The 24,260-nt window shown below is 37.1% G+C and overlaps 1 protein-coding gene across 2 annotated transcripts in view; it reads left to right on the forward strand.

The window, feature by feature from the left end:
* Positions 1-24,260, forward strand: part of DNAJC24 (DnaJ heat shock protein family (Hsp40) member C24) — a 62,686-nt gene that overhangs the window by 24,778 nt on the left and 13,648 nt on the right. For both annotated transcript variants that reach the window (XM_082659870.1, XM_082659869.1), the window contains exon 3: positions 21,188-21,326. In XM_082659870.1, the coding sequence (XP_082515996.1) occupies positions 21,188-21,326 (139 nt within the window). The remainder of the gene's footprint in view (positions 1-21,187; positions 21,327-24,260) is intronic.

Below are 24,260 nucleotides of genomic sequence, written 5' to 3' on the forward strand. Positions count from 1 at the left end.
CTGTATATGTTATGCACTTATATATACAGATTGCTGTGTAGAGTTGTACTCATGAAAATTCAAATATTACACTTAATGGAAAATTTAAAGATTTTCAAGAGTAGTTTTGATTAAATGGCATTTTCACATTGCCTTTGAACCTTGACACCTAAGAAAACTCTTCTGTAAGTGTTCAGTTAGAGAAATTAGTGCTGTATTGGGAAATTAGTACTATTACCAGACTGCGGAAACGGGAGAGCAGGGTTGCACAACAAGTTTTGCTTGTAGTTTGTGAAAGAGAAATGACCCCCCCCCCCACACACACACACCGGGTTGCTATATTGTAGGGAAAGAAGGTCAAGGGCCAGGAAGTGTGGGAACATACCCTGCCCACACTGGCCTCAGTCCCTCATTCTAATGTAACAGGATGGGTCTCCTCTGCACAGCTGGGTGTTAGACTCATTTTCAGCTTTCATGTTTTCTAGTCCAATAACCTGTTTATTCTTCCTCCAGGCATTCCCTCCCTGATGTGTGTAACCACCTTAAGCCAAATAAGGTTATCAGAATGAAAGTTTATTTCCAGGATACTTTCCAGAATAGGTGAAATACCCTTGGAGCAGAAGCAGCCCTATCCTTTGTCCTTGATTATCTGTTTTCCCTTCAGTTTTGGCCTGGAATTCTTTACTATCTTGTTAACTCTTTGATGCTTTTAAGAGTTATATATATACACACACACACACACACACATACATTATTTATCCAGATTTTTTATCCAGTTGTTTTCAATGGAAAGATTGGTTTGAATAAGCAAGTCCACCACCAATGGAAACAAGAAGCAGTCTTCCCATTCTTCCATTCCTTCCCATTCAATAGGAGGAAGTCCACTTTCCATTAAGGTACAGCTCAAAATAACTCCTTCCTGAAAGTCTCACCTTATGTGTTCCATTGATACATTGTAACTCTGTTGTCCCACTGACCACATTCTGTCTTTACCGTAATTACTTATGCCTATGGCTGCCTCTCAGCTAAATGTAGTTTTTGAAGGCAGGAGTCCTGTCTGTAATTTTTCTGTCCTTGGTAGCACCAACTCTGTGTACTTTGTATAATAGACTCTCTCTACATGCATTGGTTGATTGCACTGGATTTTGCTGAAATAGAATAGAAGGATTAAGAAGGGAGTTGTCTCCTGTTATTTTGTCCTATGTTGGTTGCAGTACTGTTCTCCCTTTTCTGTTATTCCTTATGGGTTCAGTGATGATGTTAGATGGTCCTTGATCCATGTGAACTGATGACAAAATAGAGCCACAGCATGTGAAGTGATTTGACCTGTGGCCATCTTTGAGCCGATGTTTTGTCTATAGCTGTCCTCGGAGGCTGTCCAGCTGTTACAGTTCATTTTTAATAGTTTAGCCAAGACTGTAGAACCTTTAGTGCTTTAGGTTTTCAATAGTCTGAAGACATATTTTTGAGAACTTTAAATATGTTGAGAGGAGACTATTGAGACCAAGAAGAATAAATGTATTGCTACTTAAAGGACAGTATCTGAAAAACAAAATAGGGAATATAAGTGTATAGTTCTCAGTTTATTAAGTTAGAGGATACTTTTCTTAGGAAGGAGGAATTAATAGTCATTAAAATTGTAAGACTAAGAAAGGTTTTTTAAAAAGCCTTAGTTACCCATTTTAATGCATCTTTTAGTTTGGACACGACTGCTTCATAATCACAGTGGCCCTTGCATACTATCTTGTAATTTAAAAAATTATTTAAAAATAATGTGGCACATTATTCTACAATCTTAGTATTGGGCTTTTAGAAAGTCAGTGTTAAAATGAGCTTCAGGTGGTGAAGTACTCAACTGGAACACTTGTTGCGTAATAAGAAAGGCCAGAAAAGGTAAGTATTTAATCATGTTTTGTTTTAGCCATGATCTTCTCAGGTGTATTAAGCAAATTTTAGGATTTACTCTTATAATGGACTTTCTGCATCTAGAACTCCCTCAAATTCTATGACTATCTAGATATCCCTGACTGAACTGCGAATGCCATCTTACACACATACTACTTACACACATACTAAGCCAGTAAAACATCTGAAATAAATTATATATTAAGATATACCTGTTGCTTTGTTGTCTTGTGTTAAAATGTGTGAAGATACCAGAAATGTAAAGGTTAAATCACTCATGGTCTGCCATATGATTGACTGTGATCTCCCTGGAAGCTAAGTAAATCTTATAAATTTAATTATTGTTGAAAGAGTTGTTCCTTTTTCAAGCTAAGTAAACTACCACTAAGGTCACTAAAAATCTGAGGACATTTCTTGAACTGTTTTTTTCCCCTTCCTCTTTTGATAAGGTTATGAAAAGGTGATAGCCGTAACATAATATTAGTAAGGCCCATTTAATATTTACTTATTTATTAACAAGTAAATATTAATATTTACTTAGGCTTAGAAAAAGATTAGAAATGGGGGTCTATGTGACAGATGCTTAAATATTTAAAAGCTATAAGTCAAGCTAACATAATATTAAATAAGTTCTTTTATCTTGAAAAATATATTTTCATGACAAATATCCCTTCATATTGACCTGGAAAGCCAGGATTGCATGTAGAGTGCTTGGAGTTCCATGCCTTAATGCAGCAGGGCAGAGGAAGCCACCACTGTCCTGCCTCCTTCTCTTCCCACACCCGCCCAGGGTCCTTACTGTGCTCTACGCTCCTATGACTTGAGGCTGTTTGGGTAGTGAATTCCTGTGTCCTGAGCCCCTAGAAGGAGGGGGGTAAGGCATGGCTATGGTTGGAAGAAGGGCATAGAATCCTCATGGCCGATATTCTTAGCTAAGGATTTCCTGGGGTGTGGCAGGAGAGAAGGAGAGGAGAGAGAGCTCTCAAAAGTGATGGGTGTAAATTAATTGTAATATATATATTATTATACAGTCAGTTCTTCTTATTTGCTGTGGTTATGTTCTTTAAAGTTGCCACAAACACAGAATTAGCAAACACTGAAACACTGCTCATAGGGGAAATACAGGGTTAGGTTCCTGTGAGCCTCTGGTCACAATATTTTCAGCAAGTGATCAGTACATAACCTTGTTTTATGTATGCTTCTGCTTAAAGACACTTTAATATACGTTGTTGATTCATTAATGTTGAACTCAGGGCCAACAGCACTGTAACTCATGCCTGAAAGAAGCAGCTTATCTAAAGTATGTATTTCCCCCCGTAAGGCACATCATAGGTTTCTGGTACATAGGAACACTAGACAGCACTTAATGCTCTATGCTTGAGGATCATTTTAAACAGTAAAAAAGGACAACGAAAAACAAAGTATGAAAAATGTGGCACTAAATAATCTGTAAAAAGGTTACTTATTTACATGCAGTATGAGAGCTGAAACATGAAATCCTTGTTTGACCTCAGCTGGGAACGTGCATGTTAGATGATTCAAAATTTTTACCACTCTGTGCATCTCTATGAATGACTGTGAGAGCATTATAAGTGTTGTTTTGGGGGTTACAAGTAAATTTTAGCAAGTAGGTGAATTTGCAAATATAGAATCCTTGAATAATGAACATCTCTTGCATTTATTAATTTACGTTGGAAGTCTTACAATGACCTTCCTCTCATGCCACCCTCATTTAAAAAAATTTAAATTGTATTCAGAATATGTTCACTCACATTATGTCATTTGAGTTTAGCAAAACACTGTGAGGTGTATGGACAGATAATTTATTCATTAAAGATTTATTGAGGGTCTTACAGGCACTGTGCTAGGTGCTGCAGATATAGTTCATGGTAATATGATGGACAAAGGTTCTTACTTTCATAAGTAGCTTGTAGTTTAGCAAGCTTTCTCTCCATTTTTCAGGTGAAGAAATCTTGTACAACTGAATAACTTTTCTAGGGTCACATGACTAGCAATAACAAACCCAGAATGAGAGTTCAGTTTTTCATATTTTATGGTTAGGCCTGCTCCAGTTCCCTTTTTTCCTCTGTCTTGAATTCTCCCTTTTCACTAGCTTTTCCCACTCATCCAGTAAAACGTCTTCTAAAAACATTCCCCTTTGGCCTTGGCTGCTCTGGCACTCCGCTCTTCTACCTTGCCAAACATTCCTTGACTACCGTCTACTTGCTTCTCACCCCTCTCTCACTACTGCCCTTCTTCTCAATGGTGCCTACTAAAATGGCCCATGTCCCCCTACTTACCATATTCTGTGGGTTTACTACTGTCACAGGTCTTTTATCTGCCTTAGAACTTTCTTCCCTGGGCTTCTCTGGATCCTGTTTCCCGGTTAGCTTGTTGCTCACTGCTCTGTTTTCTTTTCTAGCATCTTTTCCTTTATCTGATGTAAATGTTACTGCCCTTCAGAGTTTTATCTTTCTTCCTCTATCACCAACTCTTGTCTTAATCTAAGGCTTAGGTTCTTTTAGAGGTTTTAATCCCTCAATTGTACACAAAATTGTGTGTGTATTTCCTTTCCCCCAGCTTTTTATCAGATTCATGGAGGAGTTCAGAACTCAAAAAGTTGAGAAGGACTGCTCTCTGCGTATTCCTGTAGCTTTATCTGCTTCACAGGTGCCTTCCAAGTCTATGTCCCCAGGCTCCCACCTTTCCCCTTGTCTGTCTCCTGTCTTCCTCCTCAGCATTGTTCACAGAGTTCCTCAGAAGTGTTGCAGGAGGACTGCAGTAGTTTCCTTTTTGCAGTTCCGCCTACCTATTCTCCATACCCCTTCCATCCCACCATCAGGTTAGATTTTTTTGTCTTTGAAACAAGTAAGTAAAGTTTTAAGTAAGTTTAAGTTTAAGTAGGGAAAAGTCCATGTTTTTTTTAGCATACTAAAAAGTTCCTTTATGGTCTAAGCTCAATCTGGCTTTTCAACTTCATCTCATAACTTTCCCTACTCACTGGTTCTTTTACTCATTTCCACCGTAGCTTACAGTTCTGCTATTCGTAACTCTAATATCCATCTTAGTACTTTCCTGTCTTGTATTTGCTGTTTCTCTCTGCACGTAATGCCTTTCCCCTTCCACCCTTCCACAGTTCCTCCACAGGCCGACTCCTATTCATCCTTCAAAACCCAGTCAAGTGTCTTTATTAAGAAACCTCCCGAAATTTATTCTAAGTTAACAACTTTTTCATGCTGTCATCTTTTCTTAGCACCTCATCCTTCCCATTATAATTAATTGTTTACCTATCTGCACTCCCCCGCTAGACTCTGAGTCCATCAAGGGCAGGGATCCTGGTTTTTGTCCATCATGGATCCTCATTGGCTAGCACGGTATCTGATTTGTAGTAAAGTGGTTAATGAGCCTTTTTTGAATGGATAAACACACTTTTGGGCTGCCAGTCTTGAACATGGATTATATTTTCCCTATCTGAATTAGAAAACCATGAAGATGTTTTTAAAATCATGTTTCAACAGTTTATGGTTGCATAAAGTGGTACATGAGGTGTTGACTGCTTCTTTAGGCAATATTTTACTAAGCATTAGGTGGCAGTAGTGAGTTGTACTTGACTTTACCTTTGTAATTGTTTTTTTCAATCCTTCATAATTTTAATATATTGTCAAAGCGTAAAGGACACAATTGTAGTAATTTTATACCTAACTTTTTGTAACATAATCTTGTTTTAAGCTAGTAAGTGTCATACAGAAAATGAAACAAAACTCAGCCATGTCAGTCAGTGTGTATCTCTCTTGGTACCTAAACTGTACGCAGATTCATTAGAGAATCACTACTGCACCATCTTAACGGCACTTCCTCACCAACTCTTTAATGGCTGCTTCATAATAACAGTGATTTGCAATAAGGAAAACCAAAAAGTATCTCAGAGGATGTGTGTTTTCTCAGTGTCCCAAGAAGCTTACTTAGACCTTTATCTCAGAAATACTATATTATATTCATTGAATTTAACTACAGTTATTAAATGCTTTCTTTTTACTCATCAGTTTTTATCAGACTAAGGTCACTTCTCTTGTTTATGGAGTTTCATTTTAGGCAAATTTCCCTCGCCATTAGGTGGTTAGAATTAAGAAGAATTGCCACTACCTCTCCAGCCTTTATGCATTTAATCCCACCATTAATTTTTGAACACTTCTTTATGAAAATGGGAATTTTATTCCCATTGTAGTTTATAAGGGTTAAATCAATGGAAGTTACATTTTATTAAAGGAAAATTTGTACATTTTAAGTTTAGGGGAGCATTTCTGCAAGTAAAAGAAATAGATAACTTTTAGAGGAAACAGTCTTAGTGTTGATTCAAATATGAGGTAGGTAATGTAAATCTGTGACATTCTCATATCTTCTTTGCTTTCTTTTCTATCTCGGGTAAAGTACTTGAGGGAATTCAATGCACGTGTACTAGTATCGTTAATGTGGCAGAATGATCAATTAATAAAAGAAGAGCATGAAAGCGTTGACAGAACAAACTACCTAATTAGTACCTGATGGCCTTGATGGCTACAGAGTGGGGCTCAGAGTTGCTGCAGGAAAGCGGCTCTGTAGGATCTGTAGGTGTATGTGACCACTCTTATTTAGCAAGAATAAGTTTGGCATTGGTTCTTTAAGTCCTTAATTATACAAAAACCGTGTCTTCCCTGACCCCAGAGGGTAGATGAAGTTAGCCAGCATACTGCTTCTAATTATCATCGGGCGATATTGGAGGCAGAGTGTTAAGCTTGGAATTCTCTGTGTAGCTCATGTTGAGTACGTCATCAAAAACTTGTTTGATACGATTTTTGGGGGGTGGGGGCAATCTGGTTTACACTTAAATTGGATATAATGTAACCTATTGCTTAAGATTAAAAATCTTATGTACAAAGAGGAAGAGGTTGTATTACACTTGCATATAGCCAACAAAAGAAAAGGCATGTGACTAGCAAACGATTTGATTCAAGATTGTATGTTAGAGTTAGTAAATCTCACATTTCAAAGTATATTACAGAGGTTGATCTTGGTAATGAAAGGTTTTGCCATGAATTAAATTACCCAGCCACGTATCATCCTACTTCTTACATTTCTTCATTTCTGTGAATCCAGTTCCTGCAGTCTACCTCTCAATTCTTTTATCTGAAAAACATCAGTACCTCCTGTAAATATTTCATGGCTTTGCTTCCCTTCAGTGTTTTTCAGTCTCTTCCCTCGCTTATGCTTGCTTTTCCTCTTCTCATTCCTTCTGCTCCTCTTCTGTCTCCCTCCCCCTTCGCCGGCACTTCTTTCTCCACCACCCCCTCTCTTCCCCTTCCTCTGCCTTTCCCTATCCTCCTACTCCCCTCCTCCTTCCTCTTCTTCTTTTTCCTCCTTTTTTACCCCATTTTCTTGGAACTGCCAATAATCTCAGAATGAGTCTCTTAACGTGGTTTCAAAGGAAATCATTGTTATAGTGACATTTAGCAGAGATTTTAAAGCAGCTATGATCAGACCAAAAGGTCTCTTAAAAAATATTAATGGTGTTAAAATAACTCTTTTGAAGATTAGAGGCAATCATTAGCAAGTCTGGTAGATGTACACTTCCTCATACTGTTCTGTCAATTTGACTGCTACATAATCACACTGAAGCTTTACAGTAAGGCTTTCTCTGGGGACTATGGGACTATGTTATATGTAGGATCCTATTATATCAATAAATAAATTCAGAGGACTTTTCACAATGAATGCCTTAGTAAGGTCTGTTATGTTATGGAACTAAATTTTGAGCTCAAGAAGAGCATATACTTTTTGTTTATATACTCTTTCACATTCTTAGCTATTCACCAACATTCCCAAAGTAACTGAGGAAGGTTCATTTTTATAGATACTTAAAAATCACAAATGTGTTTTAAAATTAATTAATATATGTGTATGTATATATGCTATGCATGAGTGTGTCTATCATACCTGTCCAGAATAAGCAAATCCACAGACACAGAAAGTAGATTGGTTGGGGGATAGGAGGAAAGAGAAATAGCAAATGACTGCTAATGGATGCAGGATTTCTTTAGTGGGTGGTGAAAATGTTCTGAAATTAGTGATATAGTTGCACAAACAATTCTGTGAATATTCTAAAACCACTGAATTGTAGACTTTTAATGGGTGAATCTTTTGGTATATGAATTATAGCTCAATAGAGTTTTTTTTTTTTAGAAAGTCAGTTCTGTGAAAAATGCCATTGGTAATTCGTTAGGGATTGCATTGAATCTGTAGATTGCAGATTGCTTTGGGTAGTATGGTCATTTTAACAATATTGATTCTTCCAATCCAAGAATATCTTTTCATCTGTTTGTGTCCTCTTCAGTTTCTTTCATCAGTGTTTTACAGTTTTCAGTGTACAGGTCTTTTGCATCCTTAGGTAGGTTTATTCCTAGATTTTTTTTTTTTTTTGCTGGCCTTTTTTTTTTTTTTTGCGCGGGCCTTTCACTGTTGTGGCCTCTCCCATTGCGGAGCACAGGCTCCGGACGCGCAGGCTCAGCGGCCATGGCTCATGGGCCCAGCCGCTCCGCAGCATGCGGAACCCTCCCGGACTGGGGCACGAACCCATGTCCCCGCATCAGTAGGCGGACTCTCAACCACTGCGCCACCAGGGAAGCCCCTCCTAGATATTTTATTCTTTTTGATGTGATGGTAAATTTGATTGTTTAAATTTCTCTTTCTGATAGTTCATTGTTAGTATATAGAAATGAAACAGATTTCTGTGTATTAATTTTGTGTCCTGCAACTTTACCAAATTCACTGATGAGCTCTAGTAGTTTTCTGGTGGCATCTTTGGATTTTCTATGTATAGTATAATGTCATCTGCAAACAGTGACAGTTGTACCTCTTCCTTTCCAGTTTGGATTTCTTTTATTTGTTTTTCTTCTCTGATTGCCATGGCTAGGACTTCCAAAACTACGTTGAATAAAAGTGGCAAGAGTGGGCATCCTTGTCTTGTTCCTGATCTTAGAGGGAATGCTTTCAGCTTTTCACCTTTCAGTATGATGTTAGCTGTGGGTTTGTCATATGTGGCCTTTATTATGTTGAGGTATGTTACCTCTACGCCCACTTTCCAAAGAGTTTTTTGTTCATCATAAAATGGATGCTGAATTTTATCAAAAGCTTTTTCTGCATTTACCCACTCATTTACAGTCAATTAATTTATGACCAAGGAGGCAAGAATATACAATGGAGAAAAGACAGTTTCTTCAATAAGCGGTGCTGGGAAAACTGGACAGCTACATGTAAAAGAATGAAATAAGAACATTCTTTAACACCATATACAGAACTAAACTCAAAATGGATTAAACACCTAATGTAAAATTGGGTACTATAAAACTCCTAGAGGAAAACATAGGCAGAACACTCTGACATAAATTGCAGCAATATTTTTTTGGATCTGTCTTCTAGAGTAATGGAAACAAAAGCAAAATAAACAAATGGGACTTAATTAAACTTAAATGCTTTTGCACAGCAAAGAAAACCATAAACAAAATGAAAAGACAACCTATGGAATGGGAGAAAATATTTGCAAATGATGCAACTGACAAGGGATTAATTTCCAAAATATATAAACACCTCATACAGCTCAATATCAAAAAATCAAACAACCCAATCAAAACATGGGCAGGAGACCTAAGTAGACATTTCTCCAAAGAAGACGTCCAGATGGCCAACAGGCACATGAAAAGGTGCTCTATCAACATCACTAATTATTACAGAAATGTGAATCAGGACCACAGTGAAGGGCTTCCCTGGTAGTGCAGTGGTTAAGAATCCACCTGCCAAGGCAGGGGACACAGGTTCAAGCCCTGGTCTGGAAAGATCTCACATGCCACGGAGCAACTAAGCCCATGTGCCACAACTACTGAAGGCTGCGTGCCTAGAGCCCATGCTCCGCAACAAGAGAAGCCACCGCTATGAGAAGCCCATGCACCGCAACAAAGAGTAGCCCCTGCTTGCTGCAGCCAGACAAAAGCCCGCGTGCAGCAACGAAGACCCAAAGCAACCAAAAACAAATAAATAAAATAAAATAAATTCATTTAAAAAAAAAACCCCACAATGAAGTATCACCTCACACTGGTCAGAATGGCCATCATCAAAAAGTCTACAAATAATAAATGCTGGAGAGGGTGTGGAGAAAAAGGAACCTTCCTACACTGTTGATGGGAAAGTAAGTTGGTACAGCCACTATGGAGAACAGTAGGGAGGTTCCTTAAAAAACTAAAAATAAAGTGAACCATATGAACCAGCTATTTCACTCCTGGGCATATATCCAGAAAAGATGAAAACTGTAATTGGAAAAGATACATGCACCCCTATGTTCATAGCAGCACTATTCACAGTAGCCAAGACATGGAAAACAACCTAAATGTCCATTGACAGAGGAATGGATAAAGAAGATGTTGTGTGTGTGTGCGTGTATATATATATATATATATATATATATATGTAACATGGAATATTACTCAGCCATGAAAAAGAATGAAATAATGCCATTTGAAGCAACATGGATGGACCTAGAGATTATCATACTAAGTGAAGTAAGTCAGGCAGAGAAAGACAAGTATAATATGATATAACTTATATGTGGAATCTAAAAGAATGATACAAATGAACTTATTTGCAAACAGAAATAGACTCACAGACATAGAAAACAAACTTGTGGTTACCAAAGGGGACAGGGTAGGGGTGATAAATTAGGAGTTCGGGATTAACAAATACACACTACTATATATAAAATAGGTAAACAACAAGAACCTACTATATAGCACAGGAAACTATGTTCCATATCTTGTAATAACCTATAATGGAGAAGAATCTGAAAAAGAATATATATGTGTGTGTGTGTGTGTGTATATATATATCTGAATCACTTTGCTGTACACCTGAAACTAACATAACATTGTAAATCAAGTATACTTCAATAAAATTAAAAAAAAAAGCCAGGGTTTGGTAGAATGGGAGAAAATTAAAATCACAAGTTTATATCTGAAAAACCAATAATTTTTGAAAAGGAGAGTGGCTATATTAACTTTGAATCCTAATAATTTCACTTAAATTAATTATAATAATACAGTCCTACTCTGTAAGATTAGCTGTGCCTTAGTCACACAAATTCTTGTGTCTGACCCTTAAAATATATACTTCAACATATTATTCATTTGAATAATATTACTTGATATTTTGTCTTTCAGTTTCTTCAAATATAAAACAACTTTTTAAGAGGTCTGCTAATTACAAGCTATCAATAAACATAGGTAATTCAGCATTTAAAAAAAAACAGGTATAGAAAGATACATACTTTGAGGGAGGTGGGGATAGCAATGAACCAGGGAAGATTATTTTGGGAAAGGAGATGTCCTTGTGGGGGGGCGTTGTTTGTTTTGGTTTTGTTTTTTAAATATATCAACTTAGGAATTTCTAGTTTTTCAAAGTGATGGAAAGTTAGGGTTTAATATGTATAATTGTACTATCTGTTCTGATTGATGATCCAAGGACAGTCTTTTTCCCCCTTGTTGTATAGTGCGTTTGAGAGGTTAATAACCATTGCCAATTACGGCAAGCAAGACCAAGAAGTGTAGTAGGAAGACTTTCTTGAACCTGAGGAGAATTAGATAAGGTGATTCTGTACTCCTTCCTGGTTTCCTCATCTATTTTCTTTGCAGGTAGACCCTTCTGTAGAAGGCTATTATGGAAGTTTGTTGTGTTGCAAAATGGCAGAGAGAAACTGCTCTCCTACAACCCTAGTTCTTTACTAGTTGCCTAAGAGACCCCGTTGTCTCCATCCTTAACTTCTAGAAACCTCAGAGGCCCAGTGGTGGGGAGCACTCATGCCCTTGGCCTCTTTCCTTCAAGCCACACTTGATTCTTCTTTTCTGGTGGGTGGTGGCAGAATGGGGTTTACAGGCAGAAATTCAGGCATCCCACTTGTGTCAGATGTGGAAGGAAAGTGAGGTCTCAGATATGAGCCTTGGTCTCTGCAGCAGGTAATCAGGACTCTACCAGTTCACTTCAGGTGGGGCAGCGGGTGTTACACTACAGGACCTCTTAGGATCTGGGGCATATTTTGGAGGAGTTTTGAGGGGAGATTGGAAGAGAGACGAGCATAAGACGGTGCTGTGTGAGAGAAGGAGATGAAAAGGTAGAGTTGGGAAAGGCTTCGGCAGTGTTGGTGAGGGCCACCTGTCATAGTGTTTAAAGAATAAGAGCAAAGAGATGGAGTTATTTGGAATTAACTTTTCTTTTTTAATTGGGGTATAGTTGCTTTGGAATTAACTTTTATTGACTGAACTGTAGTTCTTTTGAGAGGAGAGACAATGATGTGATAAGCACTTTAGGGAAAAGGTCCTTGGTTTTTATAAAATTATCAAAGATTAAGAATCTAATTTTCATGAAATATTTTAATGGAGCCTATATTTAATACTTTGATAAATCAAAAGCAGTTCTTCACCAGTAAAAATGTTGGGGAATGCTATTTTAGTTGTCACATATTACTGTGGTCATATTTACTAATGCCTATTGCATAATTCTGTCAACTTGACCTTTTCAATTTTATTTCACAACTGAGGTCCAAAGAAATGAGTTTTTATTATCTTTAGAGGTGGTGAGTGCCTCAAAATGTAGTGATGACTGGACTCACAAAAGCATGGGAAGTCTAAATAAAAATGACCCACAATAAGCTTTTATTCAGTGTTTATATGTTTGCTGCATTTTGAAGTTCCTCAGTAGTATTCTGCATTATAATCTGTTTGGAAATGTGTATCTACTGTGATATTATGGAAATTCAGCATTGGTCCTATTGGGGCTTGGCAAGAGATACAGATACGGTTAAGATACAGTGTTGCACATATACAAAACTAGTGTGATGCCCTCTGACTAGGGATATTAAACACACCCTCATGGAAGAGGTACATTTGAACTAGTGGCGGATGTTCCATTGGAGACAACAGCGTAAGTAAGACATGGAAACAGAGAGGTATGAATGTTCAAGGGTGATATCTGAAGGTCTAGTCTAGAATGTGTAGAACGACTAGACTGACATAGATGGCATATCTATAATACTTGTAATAGATAAAGCTTGAATGGTAGGTTGGGTTCTTTTATTGGAGGACTTTACTTGTAAGGATTAAATATGACTCATTTATTATGAAATATGTGGACAATTAAAATTTTTGAGGTGGAGAATAACATGGTCAGGGTTTTAAGTTAAGGCGAGTGAATTTGGAAGCAGGTAGATGCACTGGAGAGCTGTTAGAAGATGAATGCTGGAGACTAGGTAGGAGCTACTGTTGGCTTGAACTAGGTTTGTCATTAGGAATAGAAAGAACATTATGTAGGTAGAATCTACAAAATTTGGTGCTTAATGGGATGAGAAAAAGGGAGGTTACCTTGATATTGTAGCTTGGATTATTAGGAAATGTATTTTTCTTTCATGCATTCATTCAGCATTTATTAAGCTCGGTGGTGATCTTAACAGACAAGGAATTCAGCAGGAGAAGGAACTAATTTTAGAGTCTGGATGATAAATTGGGTTTTAGATGTGTTGAACTTGTAGTGCTAATAAGATAGCTCTTAGAAGATATTTGAAATTTGGTTCTGGAATTCAAGAAAGTGTGAAACTAGTGATGAGAGCTAGCATTCTGTTAATGGTACTAAACTCATTGTTAATATATAGAGAAAAATCAAAGTGCTATATGCTCAGGGCCCACCTTGGTAGATCAAATAATATCAGCATGATGATGTGGGAATTTTTGTTTAATCAAATTTGCCCGAAGTCCTTTTCATAGTTGTTATTTTTTTTTTTTGCAGTCAGTATTTTTTTAATCAAACAGTATAATCACAAATGTGTAGTAAAGGCTTAACATATGACCTCCTTAACTTTTTGTTTGATTTAACGTTTAAGTAGCAAGCTATTGGTAAAATAAAGCAATATTTCCTTTTAAAAAGGAATGTAAGAAAGGCATTTAAGCAGATCGACCTCTGTTTAGGTCCAATATTACCTTATTGTGTAGTGGTTAATTTACCATAAAACTGTCTTACGCATTCACTGTAAAGAAATACCATTTCATTTCAACTTTACGTTGCTTAGTGAATAGAAAAGGTTATTTGGAAGTATGATTCATTTGGTAATATAATGAATATATTAATTTTCACTAAAAACTTTTAGAAGTTGCTAGAATTTTCACAATGTATTGTATTATATACTCTTTTCACAATTTACACATACTTCAATTTTCTTTCCCCTTCTAGTAGAAAAACACTTGTCTCTGTGTTTTCTAATAGAAAAACACTTGGCACTTGTGTTAAACCTATCAGTGGACACCATTGCAGTCTTCAGTAGCTGAAGACTCATACAAATTATACCCCCCTCTTTAAAAAAATTCAGCAGGTTAAAATACCATTTGCATATTGTTCAGATTTCATCAGCTTCTTCATCACTGAAGTAAGTTGGCATTTGTGCAAACAATGAAATAAAGAGGTTGGCATTTATGATTACTGAACAAAAGATATCAAATATCGAAAAATTTCTGACTTGGTTCACTTAATGTAATTTTCTTTGTGGTGTTATAGGTTAACAGTTGCGGAGTGTCACTTACTTTTTTTTTTAGTATTTGGAGGAATGCATCTGTCAAGGGGAAATTTTTATCAAGCACTCATTTTCTAACTTGCAAATAATTCTTTGTTTTAAGCAGTAGAGGCTAACAGTGTGCTTCTCAGACTTTAGCATGCATAATACTTGCCTGGAGAGTTTGGTGAAACAGATTCTGGGGTCCCGCTCTGTAGGTTTGAGATGGGGCCATCTTCTAACGAACTCTCAGATAATGCTGATGCTGCAAATCTGATGACCGCATTTTGAGTTGCTCTGAGCTGATACAATGTGACAGTCACTCCAGAATTAGGAATTTTGAAAGCACTTGGATTTACTCTATGGAGAAAATCTAAAGTCAAAATAAAATGTTCCATATTGAACAACCCATTGCCATAAAATCTCAGCTAGTCAGAATTAAGAGTCCATAATTAAAATATTAGTTATCAATTAGATAGTAAGTAGATAGCACATACCAATTCTGTTAAAAAATTATTTTCTGTATATCTTTTGTAGTGTCATGAGTGATCCTTTATTTTTGTATCAAGACAGTTTTTTACTCTTTTGTTTGTGTTCATTTTTCTCATCCTCAATAAGTGGCTTGGGGATTTGAAAACCATAGGTCTATATAATTGAATAGTTTTCCCCTCATGTGAGGAAGTTACATAGACCGTAAAGTTGTGAGTGTCAAGTCAATTAAGAATAGTAAAATAGCACTTTGCTAAAACTTTGGAGATAGACAGCTTTGTCCTATTATAATAAAGAATCACAGAGAGATACTCTCTCGGTATTTTTAGTGTTGTGACATATTTATCATATTTAAATTTTGAATGTACTTTAGTCCTCTACTCAGCAACACTAAACTTTTTTAAATGTTTTAAAGTTTTTGGAGGTTGGCATATGTACTTGAAAGTAAGTAAAACTATATTTCCATAAACTAGGCTGTAATTCAAACTTTTCACTAATTCATATCTGTCTTTTCATTAGTTTTCTATGTTTTTATTTTACTTTTCTCTGTTTAATATTGAAAGAAATTTCTCATTTTCCTTTGTGGCTTATTAGAAAGATTCATTAAATTCCTTTTAAAACATTTAGACATATTTGAAGGTATTTTTCTATGAGATATGGTCAACATACACTGAAAAATGCATGGATCTTAAGTGTTCAGTTTGGTGAAATTTGATACCATGTTGCTACCACCCCAAACAAGATATAGAACATTTCTGTTTTTCCAGAAAATTCTCTTATGTCCCTTTCTAGTTAACTTATATCCCCTATACCCTGTTCCAACCTGGAAACCAACGTTTAACTTTTATCACTATAGTCATCCCTAGGTATTCTTGGGGGATTGGTTCAGGACATCCTGAGGATACCAAAAACCAAGGATGTTCAAGTCCTTTATATAGAATGGCATATCCAGAGATATGGAGGGCCAACTGTATAGATTTAATTTTGCCTGAATTTGGATTTCATATCAATGTAATCATATACTATGTACCCTTTGTTCTTGCTTCTTTTGCTCAACGTAATATTTAATTAATTAATTTATTTAGGCCACACCAGGGCATGTGAGATATTAGTTCCCCAACAAGGGATTGAACCCATGCCCCCTACAGTGGAAACGTGAAGTCTTAACCACTGGACCGCCAGGGAAGTCCCAACATAATGTTTTAGATATTCATCTGGGTTATTATTGAGTGTATCATGGTTTTTTTCTTTTATGTTGTTGAATAGTATTCCCCTATGGATATACTATAGTTTATCCATTCTCCTGTTGATAGACATTTATGGTTCCAGGTTGTGGTGGTTATGAATAAGAGTGTTAGTACATTCTTTGATAAGTCTCTTTGTGGACATACATTTTTATGTTTTATTTCTCTTAGGTAACTATCCAGAAGTGGAATTGCTTGACCACAGAGTAGATATGTGTGTTTGTTTATAACAAATTGCCAAATTGTTTCCTGCCAGCAACATATGAGTGTTCCAGTTATTCCATATTCTCATCAGCATTTGGTGTCATCAGTCTTTTTTATTTGAGCTATTCTATTAGGTGTTTAAAAGTATCTCATGATTTAATTTACATTTCCCTGATAATTAATGAAAAGGTTTGAATGTACATTCGTGTGTAATTGTCTATTCATGTCTTCTTTTGAAAAACGTCTGTTCAAGTTTTTCCCCCTGATTTTTAATTAGTATGTCTTTTTACCATCGTTTTATAGGATTTTTGTTTGTTTGTTTCTTTGTTTATTCTGGATACAAGTCCTCTGTTAGATAATTATTTAGCCAGTATTTTTTTTCCCAGACTGTGGCTTGTCTGTTTACTCTCTTAATGGTATCTTTGATGAGCAGAAAATTTTAAAATTTGATGAAGTTCAGTTTATCCATTTTGTTTCATTATAGTTTGTGCTTTTTGTCAAAGCAGTCCCTGCCAAGGGACAAAGATATTCTCTTGTGTTCCCTTCTAGAAGCTTTGTGGTTCTGTGTTTTACATTTATATCTATGATTCATCTTGAATTGATTTTTGTGTATGTAATGAGATTGGGATTGAGGTTAATTTTTTTCCACATGGACATCCAGTTGTTTCAACATCATTTGTTCTAGATTGTCCTTTCCCAGTTGAACTGCCTTGGCACCTTTGTTGAAAATCAAGTGACTGTATACATATGTTCTACTTCTAGACTCTTCTGTTCCACTGTCTATTTTTATATATTTATGCCAGTACTACAGTCTTGATTACCATAGCTTTATATTAAGTCATGAAATCATGTAAGTCCTTCAGCTATGTACTTTTTGAAGATTCTTTTGCCTGTTCTAGATCCTTTGTTTTTCCATGTAAATATTATCATCATCTTGTCTACTTCTTCAGAGTGGCTCACTGGAATTCTATAGGAATTGCATAAAATTTGTGTATCAGTTTAGGAAAGATGGACATGACCTTCCCATCATGAACATATTATTTCTTTCCATTTCTTTCCATTTTTTTGACCTTGAGGCTATTGCAATTGGTAATTTCTTAAACTCAAAATTAAGAAATCAGCAAATCTTTCAACAAACGATTGGAAAATTAGAGTTCCTTGCTTCTAGGTGACTTAAGTTCTTCCAATTCCAGCAAAATGCATTTCAGTTTAGTACTGGTAGCAAATAGAAGTTAAAATAAATGAACTTTGCAACGTTGATTTTAGTATATACCTATTCTGTTAATTAAGAGTATCAATATTTTCTATATTTGATTGGTGAGTGTTTTCCTCAGAACTCCCTGCTGTTTGTATGATTTAGCTGGCATTTTTCTAAAGTAAGAAAGCTTATGCTATCTTTTTGTGGCTGTTTCTGGCTCCTCAGTTAGTAAGTCAGACCCTGGAACACAGGATGCTATAGATTTTCTGTCTTTCATTTGGTCATTGAGTGAATGAAGTAGGAATAGCTTTGGGCTCTCAACAGTGGGAAAGTTTGGCTAGTGGGATTCAAAGTGAAGAAGAGCAAAGAATAAGCCTTGATGGGACTTGCTGGTGGTGCAGTGGATAAGAATCCTCCTGCCAGTGCAGGGGACACGGGTTTGAGCCCTGGTCCGGGAAGATCCCACGTGCCGTGGAGCATCTAAGCCCGTGCGCCACAACTACTGAGCCTGCGCGCCTAGAGCCTGTGCTCTGCAACAAGAGAAGTCACTGCAATGAGAAGCCCGCGCTGCAACGGAGAGTAGCCCCTGCTCGCCGCAACTAGAGAAAGCCTGCGTGGAGCAATGAAGACCCAACACAGCCCCCTGAAAAAAAAAACCTTAAAAAATAAAATAAAATAAGCCTGACAACAGAGGAAAATGACTGTGGTCCTTGTGGTGCTAGTGAATGCTTGAGCCTGCCTCTCATGGGAGGGCTCCAATATAGAAATAGTAGGAAAAATTAACGTTCATTGGGATCAGAGAGTCTTGGAACCTAGTATTAGAGGCTTGATTTTTGTGTGCAATAAAGAATCTTTGCATATTTTAAGTTAAGAATGTGCATAATGGACTTCCCTGGTGGCGCAGTGGTTAAGAATCCATATGCCATGCAGGGGTCACGGGTTGGAGCCCTTGTCTGGGAAGATCCCACATGCCGTGGAGCAACTAAGCCCGTGTGCCACAACTACTGAGCCTGCGCTCCAGAGCCCGTGAGCCACAACTACTGAGCCCTTGTGCCACAACTACTGAAGCGCACACGCCTAGAGCCCGTGCTCTGCAACAAGAGAAGCCACCACAGTGAGAAGCCTGCGCATCACAACGAAGAGTATCCCCCGCTCACTGCAACTAGAGAAAGCCTGTGTGCAGCAATGAAGACCCAACTTGGCCAAATATATATATATATATATATAAAAATGTACATAATAATGACACCATATTATTAATAGACCTTTAATTGAAATATCTTTAGAAGTTGTGTCTGTTATATTCTAGTTTTAAACTGTAGATGTATTTAGATTGTGTATAATTTCTTGTGGCTGCTGGAATAAATTACCACAAACTTGGTGGCTTAAAACAACAGAAATTTATTCTTTCACAATTCTGGAGGCTAGAAGTCCAAAATCAGTATAACTGGGCCAAAATCAAAGTATTGGCTGGGCCACCATTCCTCTAGAGGCTCTAGGGGGAGAGTCCATTCCTTGTCTCTTTTAGCATCTGGTGGCTGCCAGCATTCCTTGGCTTATGGTCTCATCACTCCAGTCTTTAAGGCCAATATTTAAAATCTCTCTGCACAGTCTTCACATCACCTTCCCCTCTGTGTGTCACATCTCCCTCTGCCTCTTTCTTATAAAAATTCTTTGATTATATTTAGGACCCACCTGCACAGTTCAGGATAATCTTCCCAATCTTTAACTTAATTCACATCTGCAAAGACCCCTTTTCCAAATGAGGTAACATTTACAGGAACTAGGGATTAGGACCTGATATTTTGGGGGGCTATTATCAGCCTACCACAGAATATTATCTTTTTTAGACCTTCATTTTGTTCTGGAACTTTCTGTCAAAGCAGATTGGACTGAGGATTTTGGTACCCCAAATGACATACTTATTTTCTTGCTATAACTTTCATTTTTTAATTAAAACCTATATCACAGCATAAAATTTATTGCATTCTATTAGCACAACAGAATAGATCTAAAAGCCTCAGATGGTGAATTACTTATTTAAAATAATAGGAAAATACCAAATTAGGGAAAATGATTGAATTGTGCTTTGACTACCATAGAACTGATATATGACTCAAAATTTAGTGATAGCTTTTAGTTTGGGGCAGCCAGGAACTAATTCTTGGTTTTGTAGGGCTTTCTTGGTCTGGTTGGTGTATGGTTAGTCCATTATGTTCTGTTCATTGTACCAACCACTACTGGTTTCTGTAGTGGCCTATTAGAAATTACCTATCTTCTAGTCTGTACTTCCGTGATACAGCTGCTAGATTAGAATGGTTTCTCCAGGGCCTTACTCAATGTTAGCGGCATACTGAGATTACGTTTTCACATGTAAGTATTGATACATCTTAAATGTATACTAGTGGTGTATTTGAGCATGTTGCATGAAATGACATTGATTCATACCAAACTTGTTATACAGAACTTCTTCACATAGTGTTAGAAGATGGGTTAGGTAGAGAACTTAATGTAGCCTACTCTATTTTGGCTTTGGTACATTACGTAATATCCTAGCTTTAAGGATTGCTTAAACCTCAGTATGGGAATAACTTTCATGAGCATCATTTGATAAATCATGGCCTAAAAAAGATGAAACAATAAAGCCTAAGTTTCCTTTTCTTCAGTCATTATATTAATTAGCTTAAATAGTTAAATATTAATAGCTGATAGATTTGGGCATAGGAGGAGAAGAAAAGAAATAGTTTCCCAGAGGGAAAATGGAAGCCTGATTCTCTTTGTTTGCCCTGTAATCTTTCTCCCAGCATACATGATGTTCATTAGTTCTTCTGGGCAACCAAATATCACAATAGCCTTTGCTCTGCTAGTGAGGATCACCAGCAGTGTGGAGAAAGTTCAGCATGAAAACAAATGTAAGAAAGATTTACTAACCAATTAATTTGTATTCAAATGTTTTGTTGAGTTCTTTAAAATTGTTTCTTACAAATCTGCCCTGAAATAACCATTTTTCAATACAAATTTGTGTTTGGGGACTTATAACTTTAAAATCTTCAGGGCTGAGCCAGAAGATGAGAAGTGTTTTAATTTAAAGTAATAATTGTGTAATTTCAAAAGAAAAGCTAGTAGTAGTCCATTGGTATGATATCTACAGCCAAGCATATTGTATAAGGAGAGCTTCATACTCTGTACAGAGTTGGTACTCTTCCTCTATCAGGTCCTGCTCGTCTGCATGTACCTATTTCTGTTTGTGTTAGTCATCCTCTCTGGGTAAATTGTCCATGAGACCAGTGATTCCATCAGCAAATTATCCAGAAAATGCTGTTTTTGCACATTGTGACAGATCATGTCACTGGTAGATTTATAGCTACTCCAGTGCTCTAATTAACCTGGCAGTTGTCTCCGGTGCCCAACACTGTTGTTTCGTTGCTTGGCATCTTAGTTTGCATCTTCTCATTACCTTCTCTCTTAACGAAATCTCAGATTTAGAGTTTTTTTTTAACCTATCCCCCCACCCTCTCTACTCATCACCCCACCCCCCTCCTTGTTTTTGATTGGCAGTATCATCCGGATAAACAAAGTGCAGATGTACCAGCAGGAACAGTGGAGGAATGTATACAGAAGTTCATCGAAGTTGATCAGGCATGGAAAATTCTAGGGAATGAAGAAACAAAAAAAGAGTATGACCTGCAGCGGCATGGTAGGTACTTGTGGTGAGGAGCCCCAGCACACTGGCAGCTCTGTGAAGCACAGTCTGCAGCCATTTCTGGGGGACGCTTTTCAGCATTTGCACCAAGTTGTTATTGCCTCCTTTACTCCTTCCCTCCCGTCACTGTTTTTAATTATGCCCTATTCTTAGTAGTGATTACTATGTATCCATTGAGAAGTCAGCAAAACTACTAGGATGTGGCTTCTTGTGAAGCCATGAAAGCTACTTTTTATAACTAATGAAAAATGCTTAATTACACATTCCTAATTAATATGTTTTTTATGTTTAAAAACTTCTTTTTATTAAATTTAATTATGTACTGATTAAAATTTTCATTGAGTACTTTTAAGACTTATACTGTATAAATGACAATCTATAGGAAGATACTATAAAGGATAACATCTTAAAGCACTCTTTGCTGTCTCTGAACTTGTTTTAGGCTAGGTTTTCATGATTATCTCCTGGATAAACTATATTCTTTGTAAGATTGTCATAAATGATATCTTAGGAACGCACATTTCCTAAGCAATTTTAAAAGTCATTTCTTTTATGCATTTTAGAAAATAGCTTCTTAAAACAGTGACAAGCTCTTGTGAGAAAGAAAGGGACAAATGTAGGTCAGGTTTGTCACACATGGACTGCAGTTACGCGAAGTGATAGGCTGTCTTTCAGCCCTGGCCTTGGGATAGCAGTCCCTCAGCCTTCTATCTGAACCTTCAATATGCACCCCACATGCTAATGGGGGGAGTCGATAATCAGCCACAGCCTGTGGGGAAAACACTCAATTGCGCTCTGCCATAGCGCACCAGGCTCAGCATTGACTCACATGTGTTGATAAAAGCTCACCGTCTCTGTACTTGATTATTGAATCTCCTCCCATGCCCTGCACCAGTACACGATCAAACCTAACAAAATGATTGTAAGGCTCCTACTACTAAGGTTATGAAAATTTGATTTGAGAAATAAAGCTTTATTTCTAAGATACAACATTATAGGTTAAAGCCAACAATATATATAGAACATCCATATCTGTTTTCAGAGGGAGTTGCATCAGTAAAATTAAGTGTTTCTTACAGTTAGTGTGTGATTCCTTTGTGGAAAGACTTCATAAGCAATTTGCTTATGTACTGGGGTATTAGTTTTTAATAGTCACTTTCATAATACTAATCATCTCTCAAGCCCTTCTACTTTTTTAAGACTGATGAACCTAACAGTACTTTTTAAAAAATGTTAAGAAACCAATAAATATAACTTCGCAATGAATTTGGATTAATTTTCAAATATGGCTTGAATATTGGGTCCTCCTTCTATTTGGTGCATTTATGTGCATCTTTCCAATGTTGTATTTCTTCTGTAAATTCTTGCACTTCCGGCAAAAGAATGTGGAGGTGGTTTCATTTGAGGATGAATTCTATCCATAGATACATCTTTCTGACCTTGCTTCACATGGTAAAATTTCTGTGAAAGTGTAGAAACTAATAAACATGGATGTATTGTGTGTGAGAAGTTACCTATGTTTCTAAAGTGACCAAGTTCTACTGTAGATGACAGTCTCTCATGGTGCTTTGCACGTCTTTACCAGTGTTTATTCTGGGGTGCTGATTTGCTTAAGGTGAGGATAATCCACAAAACTGTATCTTAAGGAGTGTAGGGTGTGTACTTGCACTGTCGCTCTGCATTTTTGCCAGTCCACAGCTTGGTACTATTAAGAACTTATCAGTGGGCTTCCCTGGTGGCGCAGTGGTTGGGAGTCCGCCTGCCGATGCAGCGGACACGGGTTCGTGCTCCGGTCCGGGAAGATCCCACATGCCGCGGAGCGGCTGGGCCCGTGAGCCATGGCCGCTGAGCCTGCGCGTCCGGAGTCTGTGCTCCGCAACGGGAGAGGCCACAACAGTGAGAGGCCCGCATAAGGCAAAAAAAAAAAAAAAAAAGAACTTATCAGTGAAACTGACTAGAAACCTACTGTCGGACAGAGAAAAGAGGTAGGGAGAGATCAGGAATCAAAAAATATTCTCCCTTGCTAGGGTATTGGGTGAGTAAGACCAGAAATGGGAGAAATAGGAAGCAGGGTTAAAAGTGAGCAGTAGAATTACATGAAGGAGGTTTAAGAGATGTTAGAAGAACAAATAACCAACATCTTCAAGCCTTTCTCATTGCCTTTGAGAAGTCTTTGGAAATGTGGATTTCTTTTGAGATTTGAGTCCTTGGTTTAGAGGTTTTAATGGAAGGAGCTCTAGCCTACTGCATCTCAGGAGATTCTTATAACTCATTGACGAGGTCACAACAAAGTTTAGACAAACCAAATACAGTGAGATTGGGCTTGATTCATGATTCCAATAAATAGGCAGATCTTCTGGGAATTTATATGATGTCTGTCTGCTTTGCATGTTTTTCAGGCGGGTGAGCTTTTCTAGAAGGACAGTAGAAATACAAATTTTCATGACATTTTAGTACCTCAGATCTAAGTACTAAATATTTCCTTCATTACCAGAGGCTCCAAATAGTGAGAATGCTTTGTTTCAGTTTTAAATTGAAATTGGATTTCTGTTTAGATAAGGAATAGAAGTTTCTTATCCAGATACAACTTGCTGGTTTTAAGCCTTTCATACTAGAGCTATTTCAAAAATCTCATAATAAACCTGGTTTTGTATTGTCATTTCTCTTGATTACCGACATTAATTTTTACTTCTTTACCCATCTTCAATAAATAGCTCCTTGAAAGAAGGAAATGAACTTGAACTTCTAACACTGAGGATTTAGATTTGATAGAAGGAAAAACTTTGAGAGTGATAATTTGTTGAAGACCAGGATAGGTTACCAAGAGAGAGAGTTGTTATAACCAGGTCAAAGCACTCTTTTTTTCTGGGTCAACCCCTGGGGACATGGAAATAGCTTTGTTATACAGAACCCTTTTTGCATGTGGTG

This window comes from Grampus griseus, assembly GCF_964374135.1.
Source record: "Grampus griseus genome assembly, chromosome: 8".
Classification (NCBI taxonomy): domain Eukaryota; kingdom Metazoa; phylum Chordata; class Mammalia; order Artiodactyla; family Delphinidae; genus Grampus; species Grampus griseus.